The sequence below is a fragment of the Apteryx mantelli genome, chromosome 2, assembly GCF_036417845.1.
Source record: "Apteryx mantelli isolate bAptMan1 chromosome 2, bAptMan1.hap1, whole genome shotgun sequence".
In the NCBI taxonomy this organism is placed as follows: Eukaryota; Metazoa; Chordata; class Aves; order Apterygiformes; family Apterygidae; genus Apteryx; species Apteryx mantelli.
In genome coordinates, this window is record NC_089979.1 from 95141539 (window position 1) to 95160605 (window position 19067).

General features: G+C 37.0%; 1 protein-coding gene across 1 annotated transcript in view; it reads left to right on the top strand.

Moving 5' to 3' along the window:
- Window positions 1-19067, top strand: part of LOC106496970 (dynein axonemal heavy chain 5-like) — a 176257-nt gene that overhangs the window by 150268 nt on the left and 6922 nt on the right. The window contains exons 73-75 of the mRNA XM_067291141.1: window positions 125-313; window positions 7964-8096; window positions 17581-17789. Of these exons, the coding sequence (XP_067147242.1) occupies window positions 125-313; window positions 7964-8096; window positions 17581-17789 (531 nt within the window). The remainder of the gene's footprint in view (window positions 1-124; window positions 314-7963; window positions 8097-17580; window positions 17790-19067) is intronic.

A 19067-nucleotide genomic window follows, 5' to 3' on the forward strand; every position in this document is an offset into this window, starting at 1 on the left:
CATCTGTTGTTTCATAAGTTGAGGATTTTCCTCTCTTCTTATATATTTTCATGGGTTCTTTCACTGATATATTTTTAGAAGGAAAATTGCATTTTTTTTCTAATTTTTTCCTTTTTACTTTAAGGTATTTGGACTTCACCCTAATGCAGATATAACTTACCAGACTAACATGGCTAACAAGACATTAAGTACAATAGTGAGCATCCAGCCCAAAGACGGCAGCACTGGAGGAGGGGAAACCCGAGAAGCAATGGTGCAGCGTCTTGCTGATGAGATGCTGGAGAAGTTACCTCCAGATTACATCCCACATAAGGTATATGCTGCTGTATAAATACAGATATTTTATGAAGATATGCAGGAGTGTTTTATTGTGCTTTATTTAATCTAACTGGTGTGTGTTTTAAAAAGCTCTTAAAATGATGCATAGTGTTTTAGAAGTCTGTTTTGATTTGTCATCTAAAATATCCTACATCAGAAATGTATATTGTAAAAGCAATAGTTTGCTTAATGAGTCACCTCACCTCAGGAGGACATCAGTGCTTCTTTTTGAAGGATCAGTGATCTTATAATAGGTGCAGGTTTTTTGGAGTTTGACCTGTAACAGACATATTTACTGGTCTTTTCTTGCATTTTCAATTAACAGTCTCATTAAATGGAAAAATCCAGAAAAAAGGATATCTTTTCATAAGAATGGATCTGGTATCTTACCATGTGTGTCATGAACAGTAGTTGTTGAAAATCTCTCATAGTATTTCCACACTTTTATTATTTACAGTCTTTCTTTGTGCTGATAATGCTTTTCCCTGCTTGCAGTCCATGCTTTTTGTAGAGTGTCCAGTATGCAGTATTACAGTTTGTCGTGTCGTCCTTCATTTTCTTCTCTGGCCAACTTAGAATGTCCATTTAGGATATGACCAATAATCTTGGGGCCTTGCCACTACTTCCTGAATTCTGTTATATTATTCATCTTAGTTTTAATATGTCTTGTATAAATAGCCTCTTCTGTACAGTCATAATTCATCTCAAAACAACTCTTTTCAGTTCTCTCTTGGCAAGCCACTTTACAATTTGCAACTTTTCTTTTATGAGATTTCCTAAAGAGCCTTCTCCATGTTGTTATTTTTCCATCCATTCCTGCCTGTATATCTCTTTTAGCCATCCCTGTATTGACTTGCTCCCAGTGGGAGTATATTAATCATTTATTTGTAGAACTTGGTTTGGGATGCAGTCAGTTTTCTGCTTTTCATATTATTATTAGATAATAATAATATATTAATATTAATATATTTAACATATTAATATGTTAATAATATTAAGAACTATTGTAAATAATACATAAAATAATAAACTATTAAAATAATAATTAATTAATAATTTGATAAATTTAATAAAGTTTCTGTTCTTCTACACCTTGGATTGTTCTCAGTCCTTTTCCCTTATCCTTCCTAGAAGAGTAAAGGAAGGATTGGGAAAGGAAGGATCCTGTCTTATTGCCCTGTACAGAACTAATTTCTTCTAGTTTTATCGAGTCCCTTAGATAAATTTTTCAGCTTACAATAGTGTTTAAATACTGAATGCCTCGGTGGCATATATGGTTTTGCCACATTTGTAGTATGTGTATTGAGCTAATTTTTTCAAGAAATTTGCTAAATCTTCCAAAGGACTGTTTCTTAATTCCTTTGTTAAATTCTTTATTGCCAACTTTTTCTTCCTTAAGAATTACTAATACTTAGAAGATATCAGTAGTATTGGATCTTATATTGTGACGAGAGGATATTCTTGTCCTCTGTTTTTACCCTTCAGAAAGTTGTGCAGTGCCTTTTAGTCTGTGTAAAGATGCACACATATTTGTTTAATCCTAATTTCACTCAATTGTTTGAACAAATGACTAGTTTTCTCTGGCATTTCTTCTGGATAATCTTGGTCTCATTCACTCTCATTCACTCAGGTTATCTGTAAAAAACACATATAGAATAGGCCTCCCCTTTTCAGTTATTTCCTTGAATGTCTCAGCTTTGCAAACCAGGTATGCATCCAGGGACTGTAGTAAAGAACAGAGGTCTGGTGGGTTTCTTTTGAAAGTTCCAACCTGCACTCTAAACTTGTGTCCATTTTTCCACTGTATTAGGGTATAATACATACTTTTCCATGTGACTCTATAAAAAAGCCACCACCAATTATTTTTACTGCTGTTTCACTCTCATCACCCAGTTGTATGACAAGCTATCTTATCTCTTCTCATGATCTGCCAAACATGCATGCAGCTTTTTTATTTTCTCATAACAATCATCCATATAACGATGTTCACAATCAGATGGTTCTTTGCTCCTGTACCACATCTCTGACATCTTCTCTGCATTACAGGAAACCTCTTTTGCTTCAATTTGCTTGACAGCTCTTCTCTAATGATTCAAGTAAGGAGATTCACATTTTGCAGGACAAACCAGTATTAGGTATTAATACTTTAGCGTCAGCTTTCTTCCCCCTCACGTTTCTTCTAACAGACACAGTCATTCTGTTGGATGGACTTTTCCCCACTATATTTCTTGTAAATGTACTCTGAACTCAGGATGTAAGTTTGTTTCATTGCCTTATCAATAACTGTAGATACTACTTCCTGGTGATTTCCAGTTAGGCAGTTTTCTCAGACTGTGTACAACTCGATCAGTGATCTGTGCTTCTCTTTGATTAATCATACCACTCCATTTACATTTGGTTTCTTCTTGTATCATGGTAGTCATGCCTTTGCTCTGAGTGTCTAAAGAACATCATCTGCTCATTTTCTAACTGTTTTGGCAGTAATGTGTTCCTCTGTACATCTCTTTGGTTGTGTCAGCTGCTTCAGATTTTAGTTCTGCAGTGTTATGAGATTTGGCATTATTTCCAATAGTTCATTCATCTGATTCTTCAATGTCGTCTTCTTCATTTTGCCCAATGGATTTACCTTTTCTCTCATTCTCTGGATCTTAGAACTAATTTGGATCTTTACCAATGCTTCTTTCGGCAGAGGGGAATTTCCATTCTCTCCCATTAGTGCCCAGTTCTGCCTCTTTGCTACATTTTTTTTATAGTGCCAAGAGTGTGGCTATCTCTTTACACAATAAGCAAAAAATCTGTATTAAATATGCTTCTCATCTAAATTGAAGCTGTATTATTCTGCAACCTACTAGAAAGGGTGGAGAGGACAAGAGTAAGCTGGAAAGAAAGCTGAGTTTGGTAATGGAGTTTGCATAAACTGACAAAAAGACAATGTCTAAAATACCAAAAGAAAAAAAAAGACTGTGTTGACTAAGGTATAACTAAGAATTTCATTTGTCAGAGCAGAAAAGAAGAGACAGATTTCAGACATTTGCTGAGGGAAAAAGCAATAGAATTTAGCAGCAGACTGAATATAATAAGCAAAGGAGCAAAGTGAAATTAAGTTTGAAGCATAAGGAGTGAATTGAATTATGTAGTTGCTTTCTGTGATGTCTGAAAAAGAGGAATGAGATGGGTTCTGTTGCTATCAATTTAAGTCAACATTTGGACATTCAGGACATTATTACTTACTAGACTGGTTTAACAACCCTGAAACAAATAAGACTAATCTACTAAATTGTAAGAGTCTGACAGAATGTGGTGAAAAGAGCCCTATGCATGCCTCACTTCGTAAGAGCAGTAAAAAGAGAAACATTTTAGTAGTCCTAGCAGTGCAGCTTGGGGGTGCTTTTAAACAGAATATTGTGCTCCAGTAAACCCACTATGTGGTAGTCTTTGGAAATCCAGTTATAGAGATACTATCTGGGCAGAAAAGGGACAAAAAATTCAACTGAAAGTAATTAGAAAGCAAATGGTCTGTAGGGGAAGCGGCAGGCACCTCTGTTATCTTTGTCTACCTCTTGTGGCTCCCTTAGAAAGTGTGGAGTGAATTTGATCAGAGTGAAAACCCCAACGGACTAGATAAGGGACAGATTGTGCTGAAACAAATTGTCTGATGACATTCAGCGCTCTGGACTGTGCTTTCAGACACTGTGAAGCCACAGAAAACCCAGACATAGACGCCTTGATTTCTCCTTTATATCCTTTGGCAATGACTTTGAAACCAGCAACTTTCAGAACAGGGCAGTCATTTTACTCTATCATATATGCTTATTTTTTTAACGCGTGCTTGTAACCCTTCCTCTAACCAGTCAAATAACTGACCTAATGTCTATCCCAAGGACTCTAAATGCAACCCCTCTACATGCTTTATCAGACCTCAGGCTGACATAGGTGATACAAAAGCAAAACAAACCTTCCTCCTGACCTAAAACTATCCTTAGTTTTCTCATTCCACAGGCAGAGGCAGCATGAGAGCTCTGCTCTTCATAAGCCCTTTTGCTTTTGGGTCTTGCCACAGGTAACAGAGAGATCAGCAGTAAAATTATTAGGTCCAGCTAATCCATGTGGATGAGGACAGATGCAAGGATGAATGTCAGCCTGTCACACACACAGGTTTATAATGAAAAACAGTTTCCTTGCAGCTTGAAAACCAGCTTGCTAAGGAATAGACATGGAAAGATTCCAAAGATACTGTACTCTATTGGAGGTTGGCTTTTAACCTCAGCAGAAATGTGTGTGTGTGTGTGGGGGGGGGGTCTGAAATAGTTTTGTAGTATAGATTTCCTCTAATTCTTCACTAAGCCCATGACTCCATTAGCAAGTATTTCAAAGAGTTCATCTGAGGACCCCAGGCCTTCATTAGATGTGTTTTGGGAGAATTTACTTTGGTGTAACAGTAGTCTGGATTGCAGATAGAACACCCACTAGTGGCTGGAGTACATTAGGCACCTTGAAGCATACCATTTGGGTCAGTTTCATTTGAAAAGAATCTGGTTTGTATGCATTAAGTCAGGAGATTTGTTTCAAAAACACATTCCTGGTCTGAACTGAAACACTAATGCAGATGATTTCTAAGATGTCATTGGTTTACTTAACAACCTTGTCAGATACAGTGCTCATCCAGCGCTAGAGCTTCAGGCGTTTCTAATTGAAAATGATAAGCATCTGTTCATGTACCTTGCAGTTTGAAAGTGGAAGTAATTCAGTTTCTTGAACGACTATAGTAACTTACTTGATCACTGATCAGAGTGTCCTATACAGGATGCAATGGTAAAGGTGGTAGTGACCTGAGGACAGATAGCTAAGAAATGTGCATTGAGGAATCTCACACAGTAGAAATAGGCACTGCAACATCATGCAGACATTAAGGTCATGATTTTGCTTCCTTCTTTCTTAAATCATCTTATTTTATGTTAGCTGACAACTGTTTGCATAATGAGAAGGAGAAGCTATATGTGGGCTTTATGGAATTAGTATATTAATCTCAGAAAGGCTATTTTGGTTAGTGAGTTCTGTCTTTGAGTTTCTTTTCTGTCAGTCAGGATCCATCTCTTTATATCATAATAAATACAGATTTGGAAATCTGATTGCTTGATAAGAATTCTAATATAAAACAATCAAAACAATCAATCGTACCTTGGAGATGATATTTAAAACTAATCTTAACAAGACATCCTAGAGAGGCACTATTTTATATCTAGTAAATCTCACTGCAGATCAGGATTGATTTGTATACAACACGATGAGATCTATGTCATTTTTTGCAGTCTTCATATGTTGTTATGCTTGATGCTCCAGGCTGAGTGCCATGAACTCATCTAGGATGGATTAACAAATTTCTACATTGTGGGTTCATTCCATTATTTGTACGTACATGAAAACAAATCATAAGAATTCATAAAATCTGAGAATTCACTCATTAAGCAAACTGTGCAATTATCAGTACAGTAATATTTTAGACGTTTTTATTTCATCTTCTCTTTTATTTCATAAATAGCAACATTTTGGAAAATAGTGGTTTCAGCAAAATCACCAGTATGACTTTTCCTCAAATGGGAGAAGTTCTTACTCTAAATTATACAAAAAAGGAACAAATGCTTTGCAGGCTAGAAAAAAATTGTATTTCTTATTTAAAGGACAAAATGCATGGGCTGTATTCTGTTTCATTCCCTTATTATTAATGCCACACACTAGGCTTCTCCTTTTCAGTATTGTGGCAAAATATGCATGGGAAAAAAGACAAAAAAAAAACCCAAAATTTTTCTTTTGGCTATTTTGGCAAAGAGAGGATTATCATTTCCTCTGAAATTTTCAGAAATCAGAGGCTTTCCCTGGATCTTGTATGAACAAAAAATTAGCATACTTCGTCATGTAAGTTATCCAAAATGAATTTGTTTTCTCACCTCTAATATTGTGCTAGCTGATTTTAGTAGTTTTTTCTTTTAAAGGAAGAAATAAATTGATTCATCCTGTAAAATGAACTGTCAGACTGCAAAACATTAGCATAATTCGTTGGCACCTATTTCTTGGACATTCTTTCTGACAAACTCATGTGTCCTTGTGATTAAAATATAATGAATAACCTTGCTAGTAGCTGTCTCCCAAGGACAACAGTGTATGAAATTTAAAAAGAAGTATTTTCCTGGGCTTGAAGCTGAAACCTGAAAAATGGAAATTGTCAAAGCATTCACTCATTTATACTAACAAGTATAACTACTCAACTGCTACACTTATATTCATCTTGTAGAAACCTACTCTTCAATAAAATACTTTTTAGTAATGTTTATTCTGCATATATCTGGAAAAACAAAAGCAAGATCCAATGGATTTCTGTCCTTGATGAAATAGCACTTATTATACTAGATCTTGTGGCTACTGTTAGGCTGCAATAGAATTCTAATGATATTCTGCTGTTTGAAAGTAATTTAAAGACTTTCTAACTCTGTTACTTCATCATCTTTTGGAAGTGACAACTCAAAATAAGCTTTTATTTGAGCAAACTAATCTGATGGGTCTTTTCGGATAAATTCATGGCCACATAGGTATGTGGATTTAATACTTTATTTTACTGTTTGAGATCTCATTTTAGTTCCAAAGTCTCTTTGCAGAATTTCTCCTGCAGAGGAGATGTGAAAGACAATACATGAGGTCGAGTAGCAGAGAATACAGTGTGAAGGCCTTTGGCTTCCTCAAAGCTGAAATTTAGTGGGGAAAAACACTTGAAAATCTTACAGTCAAGAATTCTGTCAAAAACATTATGCTTCATGAGGCACCATGATTTCTGCAGGTGCCACTAAATCCTCTCTCATGCATTGTTGTGTACAGTGCAGTTTGATATGCATGAAGCATACTATATATGCATTATATGCTAAAGTAAAACAAGATAATTTTGCTACTGTTGCTGTCACCCGTGCCTAAGTAACATAGGCAACTAAGTTGCATTTTGAAAATTTTCTCTCCAATATGTGTGAAGCCATTACCCTTAAAAGTTAAAAACACCAAAATCTTTTACCTGCAAAATGGTGCACATAATGGTCCAGCAGAATTCTGTAGCATTTGTATTATTCCTGGCAATCTTGCCTCTCTAGTAATGCATCCATAAGCATCCTGTTTCATAACTGAGTCAGATGCTATTGGAAGTAGCAGTTCTACATATCTTAGTCTTTATATATCCTTCTGCTTGTTAAGTCAAACTCCATTTGTAGTGTTATTTCAACTCAGTAGGGCAAGAGGAGGTCATGAAATTCACCTAGCACAGTTTGGAAATCTAAAGAAGTTACTTTCAAACATGATTTTGTATAGCATGTGATTTTTTTAAAAGATCTAAGACCTTGTGGCCTAACAGAAGCAACTGCTGTCTCTCTTCCAAAAGAGGGAATTTTCCTTTCTTAGCATAGTGAAGCAGCTCCTTTTGGTAAGCTGATGAGTCACAATGTGCTAAATCTTACAGTTAGCACAGGACTTTTATTGGCCATCTGTTACATAAAAGTTTATTTTCTCAGGAATTATGGGAAACAATTGAAAAAACAACTTTTTGCTTTCAGAAAATTACTACATGGAAAAAAGAGATAAATTTTATAACAGTTGAGCTATTCTTGTTTAGGTGAAAGCCCAGCTGCGAAAGATGGGAGATATTCAACCGATGAATATATTTCTATGTCAAGAAATTGACCACATGCAACATGTTATATCAAGAGTTCGAGTTACACTGACCAATCTCAAATTGGCTATAGATGGTAAGTTACAGTATTAAGTATGATACTAATTAAGATGCAATATTTTTTGCAAAAGGCTCCTCATAATATATTACTGAATAAATATTTTCCCTCCCTCCCTCCCTCCCTGTTTTCCTCTTTCTCCTTCCTTCCTCCTTCTTCTCTCTCTCTCCCCATTTTTTCTATCATATTACCACTTACTCTAGCTCTTAAAGCTGCACCTCTAGACTGCATCTCTAAAGACACTCCACCTTTATTTATTCCATATGTATGCGCTCCAGTATTGCAGTTCAGTATGTCCACCAGCACTGCTGCACTTCTGTTAGTCTCTCTAGGATTTTGCAGAGCTCAGAGGAGATGAATTGCTTGATTAGGTCCACAGGTCACGTGCCACAGTCATTTACCAAATTAAACTGAGACATAATGATATAGAACAAGGGGGAAGTGTTGCTGCTAAGCAACTGAGAGACAGAGTGCTCAGGAGGCCAGGTAGTAAAGACTCTAATTTCAGATGAGTTTTGCAAGGTTTATGAAACTGATTTTACCAAATAGGATGGCTCTGAATGGAATCTCAAGTGAGCAGGGGAAGCAGTCAAAAGACCATGACAGGGATATGCTTTTAGCCATCACAGGAGGTAGGCAACAGCACTCTATCTCTTGGAGGCAGGAGTGTTTGGCTGAAGGTAAGCAATGGTGAATGCAATTAATATAAATTCAGTGTACAGGAGACCAGAGGCAGGTAGGAAATTTGATCAGAAATGGAGTGAGGGAAAAGAAGGGATGATGATGTTACCATCTGCTTTTCTATTTTCACTTCCCATTTTGCTCATCTGTAAGAACTGAGATGGCCATGAAGAAGAATATAATGTTGCTCAGCCAAGCTTCTTGTTAAGTTGGAAGAAGATTTGACAATAAATGAAAATGTATCAGGAAGGGTTCAGTTCCATGGGTTAAGAGCTCACCCAAGTCTGCTGTTCTCCAGATTAAGAGAGTCACGAAACATCTGATAGATGTAAGCTGTACCCTGTAGGGAGAACGTAGGAGTGCCTCAAAAGCAGTTACATCTGCTGTGGATAACGGCAGTACTGTAACCTCTCTCATTGATCTTTTACAGTCTCTTGACAGTAAGTCAAGTCTGAAGGGAGATTTTTTTTAATTTGTATTTTTGTTACATAAGAATCAAAAGGGGTTTTCCTATCATTTGTATGATTCCCAGAAGCAACAATGCACGCTTCAGAAACATCATGCCTATAATCTGCATCTAGGAAAGAGGTTTATAAATGTACCCAAGACTAATTAGACTCTGTATCCTGTGATAACCTGTGCAAAGACCAAGCTAAAAGAAGCATTTGTCCTCTGTTTCAGAATTGAGCTGAAAGTTCCCTTGTAGATGTGCATAGTGTCCCTCTTCAATTTAATTAAAATAATTCTTTCTGCCTGAGAAAGAATTAGTCTTTCCTTGATCATGACAAATATATTTAAAGTCTCAAAATGTACAATATTCTGCAGAGGGTGGATGAGTAACATAATTTATTTGCACTTAGTATTCAGTTCCACAGTGGGCATAGTCCTGTACCAGATGCTTAATGAAGTTAATGCTGTAACATTTGTACAATCCTTTTAAACATTATAATTTTCTAAGGGACAGGCAAGTTAAGTATAGTGAAAAATCACTCTGAAAACAAAATTGATGTATAGTTAACAATAGTGATTAATGGCTCCTGAGAGATTCATGATATATCAAGTGCATGTGGTAATGCTTTAAGTAGGAGGTGGAAAGAATGTTTAGGCACTCTGTCTTGCCTCAGCAAGGGGGAAAGCCCAAAACTCTCTTATGGTAGATTCTCCCCCAAAGCTTTCCAAGTGAGTCAAGTAGAATCTCAAGTCGGTTGATGTGCTCATTTTTCTTTACAATGAGATAAACTGATCTGCCTGCTCAAACAGGTCATGGGAATTTTGACATCTGCCCTGGTCATGCATCTGGCTCTGGCTTCATGAGCCCATTAAGGCCTGAGCAGCTGCTTATAGCATATCAAACTTCCAAACAAATATTACATTTAAAAATATAGGGTATCTTAATGTTGTGTGATGTACCTTTGTGAAAGGAGGTCTGAATATTTGATTCTGTAGGTTGGATATGAGTAATAGACTTTGTCATTTTGCTTATTGCTTGCTGAGTACGTTTGAAACTATTTAATTTGATGCCCTTCTCAGTGAGAACCCATGTGCAGCTGAACATGAGTGATGTTGAGGGAATTAGCAGAGGTAGTTTCGTGCCTCTATCCAGAGGGCAGATTAAGCAGTGTTCAGCTTTCGAAAGGGGTGAGGATGCTCAGGATCTCTCCAACGTATTTATTGGCAACCGTGTACCACAAGCCTGCATCTCCACCAATAGACTTTGCTGCCCAGAAGGATACTTTTTTGGATCAAATTGTAATAATTAGACTGTAGCTGTGCTTTATACTCTCTGTTATGTCACAATTGTTAGTTCTGTTTTAATTACTTATTGATTGCCCAGAATTTATTTCACAGTTGGAATAATACAGAGCTTCACATAAATCAGGAAGCAGCAATGATGACTGTCTTCTCAAGTGACCTAAATAGAGACTTTGTTCCAAATGGAGCAATCATTTAGAGACAAGGAAGGAGCTGTGTTCTCATCTTTTCATTTTGGGAGCAGTAAGACATGGGGCCTGAACCAGAACTCCAGATCCTAATGGGATATAAACAGCAAGTCTTGAGTCCATGCCAGATTGTGACCATATTCTCTGTAGAAACAGCAATACCAGCTGTAGGTTCCTGTGGATGTGCCTTGCCTTCCTCCGGTGGAAGGGTAGATGTCTCTAGCACCAGAGTACTAATACCATAGCTGTTTACTGTGAAGTAGACACTTCAGATTATCTCTCCCACTAATGAAGATATTGTCTTTAGATGCAGTAAAATGTAATGGCCCTTCCAGTCATTCCTAGTCCCTGCTAGAGTTTGAGTAAAGTGGAACCAAGTGTGACCTGTCTGGGAGATCGAGGAGTCTCTAATGCCTCCATGCACTGAAACAGGGGTGTTAAGTGTTTAGAGGGCACCCAGATGTGTCCTCTGTCAAACAGAGTGAGAAGACAGATTTTTGTGGGAGTTCTCCTCAGTCCCCCTTGAGCAGCTTCTATGAATCTCAGTAGTGGAGCATGCTGGTGGCCCTGAAAGTTGATACTGAACCCTTGGCAATGGAAATACACACAGCTTTTGATATAGATTTATTTTCTGCTTTTTTTTAACCTACTTAGTATTCTGTTTAAGGGCCTGTCATGTATATAAATGGGAAAGAAATAAATACTTATTTATTTATGAGTATGTCCTATATTCTACTTTTGTCATAAAACTACATCCACTTTGCATTTGTTTCTGGTACCTTATAATTTTGTGTTTTCAAACTAAACTTTTGGAACTGCCTGTTTCAAGACGAATTAAAGCCATGCAGGAAACCTTAGATTTATTACACTTTCATGTTATATATGTGTCACATGATCATAGAACTCCCACTGTTATTTATACAATCCTTACAGAGTTAGGAAAAATAAGTCCTTTTCCTCTTAATTTATTTCCTGAGAATGCAGCAATCCCACTGAAAGCTTTTACGTGACTTGTAATATGTTAAGATTTGTTTCCACAGCTTGCTGGCCCAGAGTTTTTGTTCCTTACAAGACGCATTGTACAAATACCTATGGCAGACATAGAACCAACGTAGAAGGCAAAAGTAGTGAAATCAATAGAAATAGTAACTTCAGAAGTCACCATGGCATTCATTATGGAGAAACTCTACAAGACTTAAGCAAACTTTCCACTGCAACTACAATTTAGCACCCATAATGTTACAAGGCTAGCATATTTTCATGCATATAATGTACACGGTACATAATCCACACACCAGTATTTGAAAAAAAGTTCACAGATAACTACATCTACACGGATAACTACATCCTACACTAAAAGCAAAGGGAATCAGAGCTTTTGGTAAAAAGGTCAGGAACAAGGATATTACTAAGGGGAGAAGAGGACTTCGCTGTTTGCCCTCTTTTTTATCCAAACAGGCATATACCATATGCTTCTCCTGTAAATAATGCATGGGTTATATTCATGGAAACTCATGAATATTAGTATACTAGCATGTTTCAAGCATATGTTTATGCCAGCTTGAAAAGTGTGAGATAATGTAAATGAGACTATTGAGAGAGAAAGTTTTGAAGTGATGCATTTTCATGTGTGTTTCTAATATTTTTAGAACATTATAATTCAGACAAAGCTAGAAGTCCCATAGTATTAATAACCAGATCTTGAGGAATACTGGTGCATTTCACTAGTATCCATACATCTCACTCATGGGTTTGGTATATTATTAAAAACTTATTAATCACTTGCTTTGAGCTCATTACCATGCTTATACTGCATTTCTAGCCAGTGTGTTGGCTTTAGGTGTTTCCTTATTGTTATTCATAAGAGAATACGTTGAAGCCCAGAACTTCATGCAGACATGAGGTGGCATGTATTTCTGTGTGCATAACAGCTATCACTTAGTCCTAGGTCATCTGCACAAACTTATGTTCAGCCTCTGAAAGAATAAGATAAAGATTCCCTATTTTTTTACTAGAATACTATGATCTTGGCAGTAGATTTTACATCCTGTTCCTGCAAGTGAATTCACATCATTGTATGTATTCCTTTGCAAGGGGGATATAACTGCACTTCAGAAGAGCCTAAAGAAGTAGGCACCAATTTACTCTGTTCTGTGTGGGGAGACTAGTCTTGCCAAAGCATGCATGAAAGGCAGTTTCCCACAAATGGAGAGAGTATTGACTTCTTCAAATTGCCTGCAAAACTGAGGACACTAAAACTGCTAAGTTCTGCCTAGTCTAATAATGCTTTAATTCTGCTAAGACTAATAAAATTTTAGTTTGGCCTACTGATTATGGTCATAGACTTCTAGACTGAAAGATCTCGGGCCTCTCCCTTACTGATTCTTACAGGGTGTGTGTGGAAGGCTTGTAGGGATCATCTGTGTATTCAACTTTAGGATGAATGCTTTATTTGAAGATGATTAAAGACACTCAGTGAAGGCATTAATGGAATGTAACAATGAGGAATTCAGTTGAGGAATGGAGGAGACGAGTCTAGTGTGTCTTATGGTGTAGTTACTCTTGGCTCAGCAAATGTCATCCATAATTTACCTACCATCCTGATAAAGATACTAGGGTGCTTCCTGTTATCTTTTACAAAGTATAATGTTATTTCTGGACTTCTTAAAAAATGTTACTTATGTTTGCCATGATGCTGGCTAGGAAGTCTGCTTAGATGAACACTGTACAAATTTAGCACAAACTACAGAAAACAGTTTGTCTGCCCACTGAATTACTCTAGCTTCGAATAGTGATTTGTATTGCTTTTTGCTGTTTGGGGGTGTGTGCATGGATTTTCATTTACAAATTATTGCTTTAAAAATTTTATTTTCAATCATTATGGTGGGTATGGGCAAGTGCATTTGGTACTAGAGCAGGTAAGTTTTCAGAACAATTTGCAAAGCTAGACTGTATGTGGTTACTTTCAAATTGCCTTCTTACTTACTGAAGGAATAGGCTGTTGCAGAAAATGTCGGATTTAAGTGCTTTTGTATGTAAAAATCACATGCAGCTCAGGTTGCTCAATTCATTTTCTCTCTCCTGATTTGAATAATTAATTCAGAGGATTCTCCAAGAATCTTCAGAGAAGAAAGGTGGGGAACAAACAGAAAACAGAATGGGAGCATAGGTTAGGTGCAGCTGAGGAGAATACCACAGTCTACAAGTAAAAAATGGAGAGTGTTGTGAATCGTAGGGCTCTGTTGCCTGATTTACTCTTCCTGTTCTGGAGACCAGGGGAAAAAGAAGGTGCGAAATTGTTGAGGGTCTGGACATTAAAATACCAAGGTGGATTAAATGGGTTTCTGAGAGTATCCCAGGAAACATTTCCAAATGCTGAAGTGCCCAAGTGCTGCAAGTGAAGGACAAGGAAATACACAAAAGGCTGGCTGAAGCAGAGAAGTTGACTTATTTCAGCACAGCAGTGGTGTTCACTGAGCTACAAGGAATTTATTGAAACGTGCAAAGAAAAGATTAAGGTTTAGGTATGGGGAAACACATATATCAGGTTTTATTGTTTTTATCTCTTACTCTGTATATCTTGTACCTTTGGGTGGAGCGATAAATAATGCTTTCTTTGGGGAAAGCACATGCAAGTTAGCCATTGCCATAAGGCAGAGAGGGAGGAAAGCTTATGAAGTGACAAGCAAGTTGGGCTTGTCTGGTCAACATGTCCAACAAAGAAGAGGGAGTTGCAGCTTGATGGTAGAGGCAATGAGTGACAGGACCATGTAAAGTGGTCTAATGATGCCCTGTTGCTTGGGAAGTAAACTTGAATGGGGATTAAAGACTGGAAAGATCAGCTTGCTCTGGTTGTAACTGTGACAGTCAAAATGGATTGATGCTTTCATTTAGATCCATCCTGTGTGTGTGGTTAAGGCTGGCTATGCAGAAGGACAATGTTCCGCCCAGACTCATTGTCTAGGAAGCATTGTCTTCAAGGGATGGTCTCCAATCCTACTATAATTATATCAGCTCTTGACTAACTGCACTTGATGGAGAAATTAGCTTCCTCTCATCTCATTTATATCCTATATAATTATTCTATTTTTTTTCGATTCACACCTGTGCATGTGGGTAGTGAATCAGACTGTGGATGAAGCTTTTTTTGTTGTTGTTCAAGAATGTTCCTTCATTTCTAACTTAATCTGCTCATCTAGATGGGATATTCTTATTTTCTAATTTACATGCAGGCTTTCCCAAATGTAAACTTCAAAATGTAGATCCAAATTCAGATTTTATGAATTTCTCAGTCCTCAGATCCCGCTCAGGGTAGGTGTGATAGTGAAAAGGGGCTACTGCATGAAAGAATACAAGTCCTGATACAGTCCATACAAAGCTTTATATCTATTGAATGAGTAACCCTAAAAACAGATCAACAGACAGTTTAAACTTACTGATATGTGGTTTTGACATAGTTACTTTAATTAGCAATAAAAACTAGTTATCCTAATTATCCTAAAACCACTAGTTAAAAATTAGTAGCTTTATTTGACTTATTATCTACACAGCAATTGGACAGATTTACATGGGGTTTGGAAGTGAGAGAGTAAAAATTTAGGGCAATGAAAAGTGGAATTATAATTTCAAAGCTGTATATACTGTGCAAACAGTATGGTTACAGTACATATTATTTTGGAAGCATCAAAATGTTCCAAAGTCTTTATCTGAACTAACTTTTTGTCTGTCATTTCATATGGGCTTTATTCCCTTCTGGAAAAGGAACACTGCAAAGCAAATCCCAAAATAACCAAGTTATAAACAGCTGGCCTGTCTGATTCATGGAACGTTCAAGCCTGTCATGTTAAGTTCATAGGACATTCAGTCTCTTCATATGGTAACTAATGCTTTGATTTTCTCAGAAGTTAAATGTGAGAAATGCATGGTGTTGCACTATTCATTCAACATACGAAATGTATTTTTCAAAAGCATTTTATCACCTTTCTCCAGAATGATACCATTATTTTTCCCATGTGATATTAATTTAATTTCTGACCATTCTTTTATTTTTGTCAAAGTATTTTACCTGCAGAAATGCATCTCAACACCCCCAGATGTCATTTAGTGTTCTGTAGTGCTGAAATTCAAGCACTATATCCTTATTGCCAGAGCTGATGCCCACTCACTAGGAATATTTATGCAGCTATGTGGCCAAGGACAGAACTGTGAACATACCTCATCCTTAAGAACAATCTGGCTTAGGAACTTCAACAACTGCTCTGAGTCATCACAGGCAGACATCCTGAGAGGTTGTGATGTGCCAATAGAGGGGTGTCTGGGATTCTTTCAGATTCTGGGATTAGTCGCACTGAACTTGAAAGATCATCATTTGTCAAGTATAAGAGTTTATTAGAGATAAGAGGTTATAGCAAAGCTAAAAGTGTAGTAAAGCTAGAAGTGTAACAGAACTGAAAAAATATGTACATATCAGAGCTCTACGGTTAAAATCACGGAGGCACAATGCATGGTACGATGACTGTTCTCGCCCTTTCCTTGTCCTTATTGGGCCACCCCTCTGGTATAGTGTTCCCTGGATTGTTCTCACCACACTTGAGCTGTGCCAGGATGATTCATGTTCTCCCTGGCAGTTGGCATCAGGGGCATCCCCACTGATGGGTGGATTGTCAGGTCTGCAGGACAGCTGATGTGGATCCAAGTCCACACAAAGGTATGTGACTTACTGTCTCTTCTATCCAATCAAACAATGTCAGACCAAGGTTACACAACAGCTGTATGGCCTTGGTCAATAAAAGTACTTATATCAACAGATAACCCAGTGTTCAAGAGGTGCATATAAATGAGAGCAGGTCATTATCAACTAGGAGAAAATGAAACCTATTTGCAATTGAGATAAGGTGGAAACTGCCCGATTTGCAGACGCTGTTGTACAAGTGTTTAGGGTAGCCAGCACATTCTTCTAAATTAAAAGCTGATGTTTGATTTCTGGATATTCTTCTCCTTCCTCCCAGTTGGGGACCAGCCAACCACAATGGAAGGAAGAGATTTGAAATACTTACTTATTCCAGGCCACGTTTCCATACAGTTATGTTTGGATGGGCCATGGCAGCTCTTGTTTACAGTCACACAGACCACTTCTCTTTCCTTTACATGTACTGTGGTGGGAGCCACCATGTGCTATCACATATTATCCTTGCGGCAATTACAGCAGTTGTATGTACAGTGATGCACTGAAAATTTGTATTACATGAACATTTAATCAGAATGGGGGCTATCAGACCAGTTTCTGTAACTTAAAACATCTTAGCTGGAATATAGAAGACATCATGGGGCATGGGCAATGTGCCTCTCTGTACTATTGACAAACTGGTAAGATGTAAGAACTTCTGGCTCATGGAATAGTGAGTGTCACAGAAAAATCACTGACTTTGAAGAAGTAAATGCCAATATTTAAATGGAGACAACAGTACTACACATGGAATATGTGAGTATGCACTGCCACTGCCAAAAGCAAAATTCTTGCCTCTAGCTTTATTCTACATACTGTTTTCCTACTGGAAGATCTAGGTAATGAAAATGTACAAAGTTATTGTTAATAACAGTGAATTTCATGAATATATTCTCTATCAGGACATGCTTAGGCTATAGATGAGTTGCACAATGTATTTCTATCATTGATCATGTATGAGAGAACCATTAAAATACATAAAAATGTTTTAAATGATTAATCACATTCAAAGTACAGTGTCAATATAATGCATATAGGTAGGGTGTGAGGGAGAAGGAGTTGCTTTCAAAAATAACTTTATATCTGATCACATTAATTTAATTTGCCTTTGCAAGCTTTGGAAAAAGTCATTCTGAATGTTTTACTTATCTTCCAGGAACCATAATTATGTCAGAAGAATTGCGAGATGCTTTAGATAATATGTATGATGCTCAAATTCCAAAACTATGGTTCAGGATTTCGTGGGAGTCTGCTACTTTAGGATTTTGGTTTACTGAGCTTCTTGAAAGGAACCAACAGTTCAGCAGTTGGTTGCTTGATGGCCGACCAAATCAGTTCTGGATGACAGGATTGTTTAATCCACAGGTAAGACTGCCAGATTGATCTTTATGCATTTTAAGTCCTACATTATAGCTAAATGACACCTTGCAGGAATTTCAAGCTAACTCAACCATGATTATATGAAGTGTAATCTAAATACAATTTTTAGCATAAATCTAGGATAAATTTACTTCAAAACCTACAAAGAGATTTTTACTAGACCAGAATACTATTACTGAAATAGTGGAATGCATCTTCTAGTTATGATTATGGTGTGGAAGTGAGTTGAATACATATTTGCACATTTCAACTTTTTTCTCCTTTTTTCTCCTCCTCCATTACACTAATCTGTTTTTCATTCATTTGTGAAAACTCCTTTAAGTAAAAAATAAGTTTCAAAACTTGGACATAGGAAGAAGGGATTTGGACTTACCTCTCAATCTTTGCCAATAAGTTCTTCGAAATGAAAGGTTTGTTTTTCATTCCACCCCAGAATTGTGCCAGACTTGATTTGCAGGGATATATAAAAAGCACAGCCTCTAGCCTGCACCATCTAAAATAAAAGTTTGGCACAAAATGAAACACAAAAAATGGAACAGCTGAGAACAGAGTTGAAAGAAGTAAAGTATACATATCTAGATGATGCATAATAGCTATGTACAGCTGTCCACATTCTTTAAAGCTTGTTATGATTCACAGAAGTTTACAGGAATGGTGAATTGTGGAAGTGAGTCATTCTGGGAGTATCCAGCCAACAGGTTTCTGTGGAGCCTTAGCAGAGAGCTATTTTAAAGCCTTGTTTTAATCTCAATACTTGTTAGCAATGCAAATGTTAGTTGAAACAGCTGGCTAGAAGAGAAGAAGCAACAGTGGCAAATATTCTCTAGGACTACTGATAGACAATATTCATCTATTCTGTCTGAACCAGTTGTCTATTCATACAACTTCGTAGTGTGGAAGTGTGCTTATAGAATCCCTGGATAATGGTTTGCCAAGCAAAAGTAGTAGTTTTAATAAAATGATTATGCTTCCATACTTGATTTGTCAACAACACATTCATTGTGGCACTCTAAAGTATTCCTAAGAAACTGTTGCAATGATCAGGCTAGACACAACCCTAGTAGGCTTTTGGTTTTGTTGGTGTTTGCTTTTGCACTACAAATAAGCAAGAGCTCACAGTTTTGGGCCATTTTAGTTGGCTTTACTTGTGTTTTGGTATTGTGTCGGTTCTGAAATTCAGCCATCCCAGACTGGGTATCTTACTTTTTATTTGATCCATACATCTTGATTCTTCAAAAAGCTGCCAAATGATCAAAGTAAAAT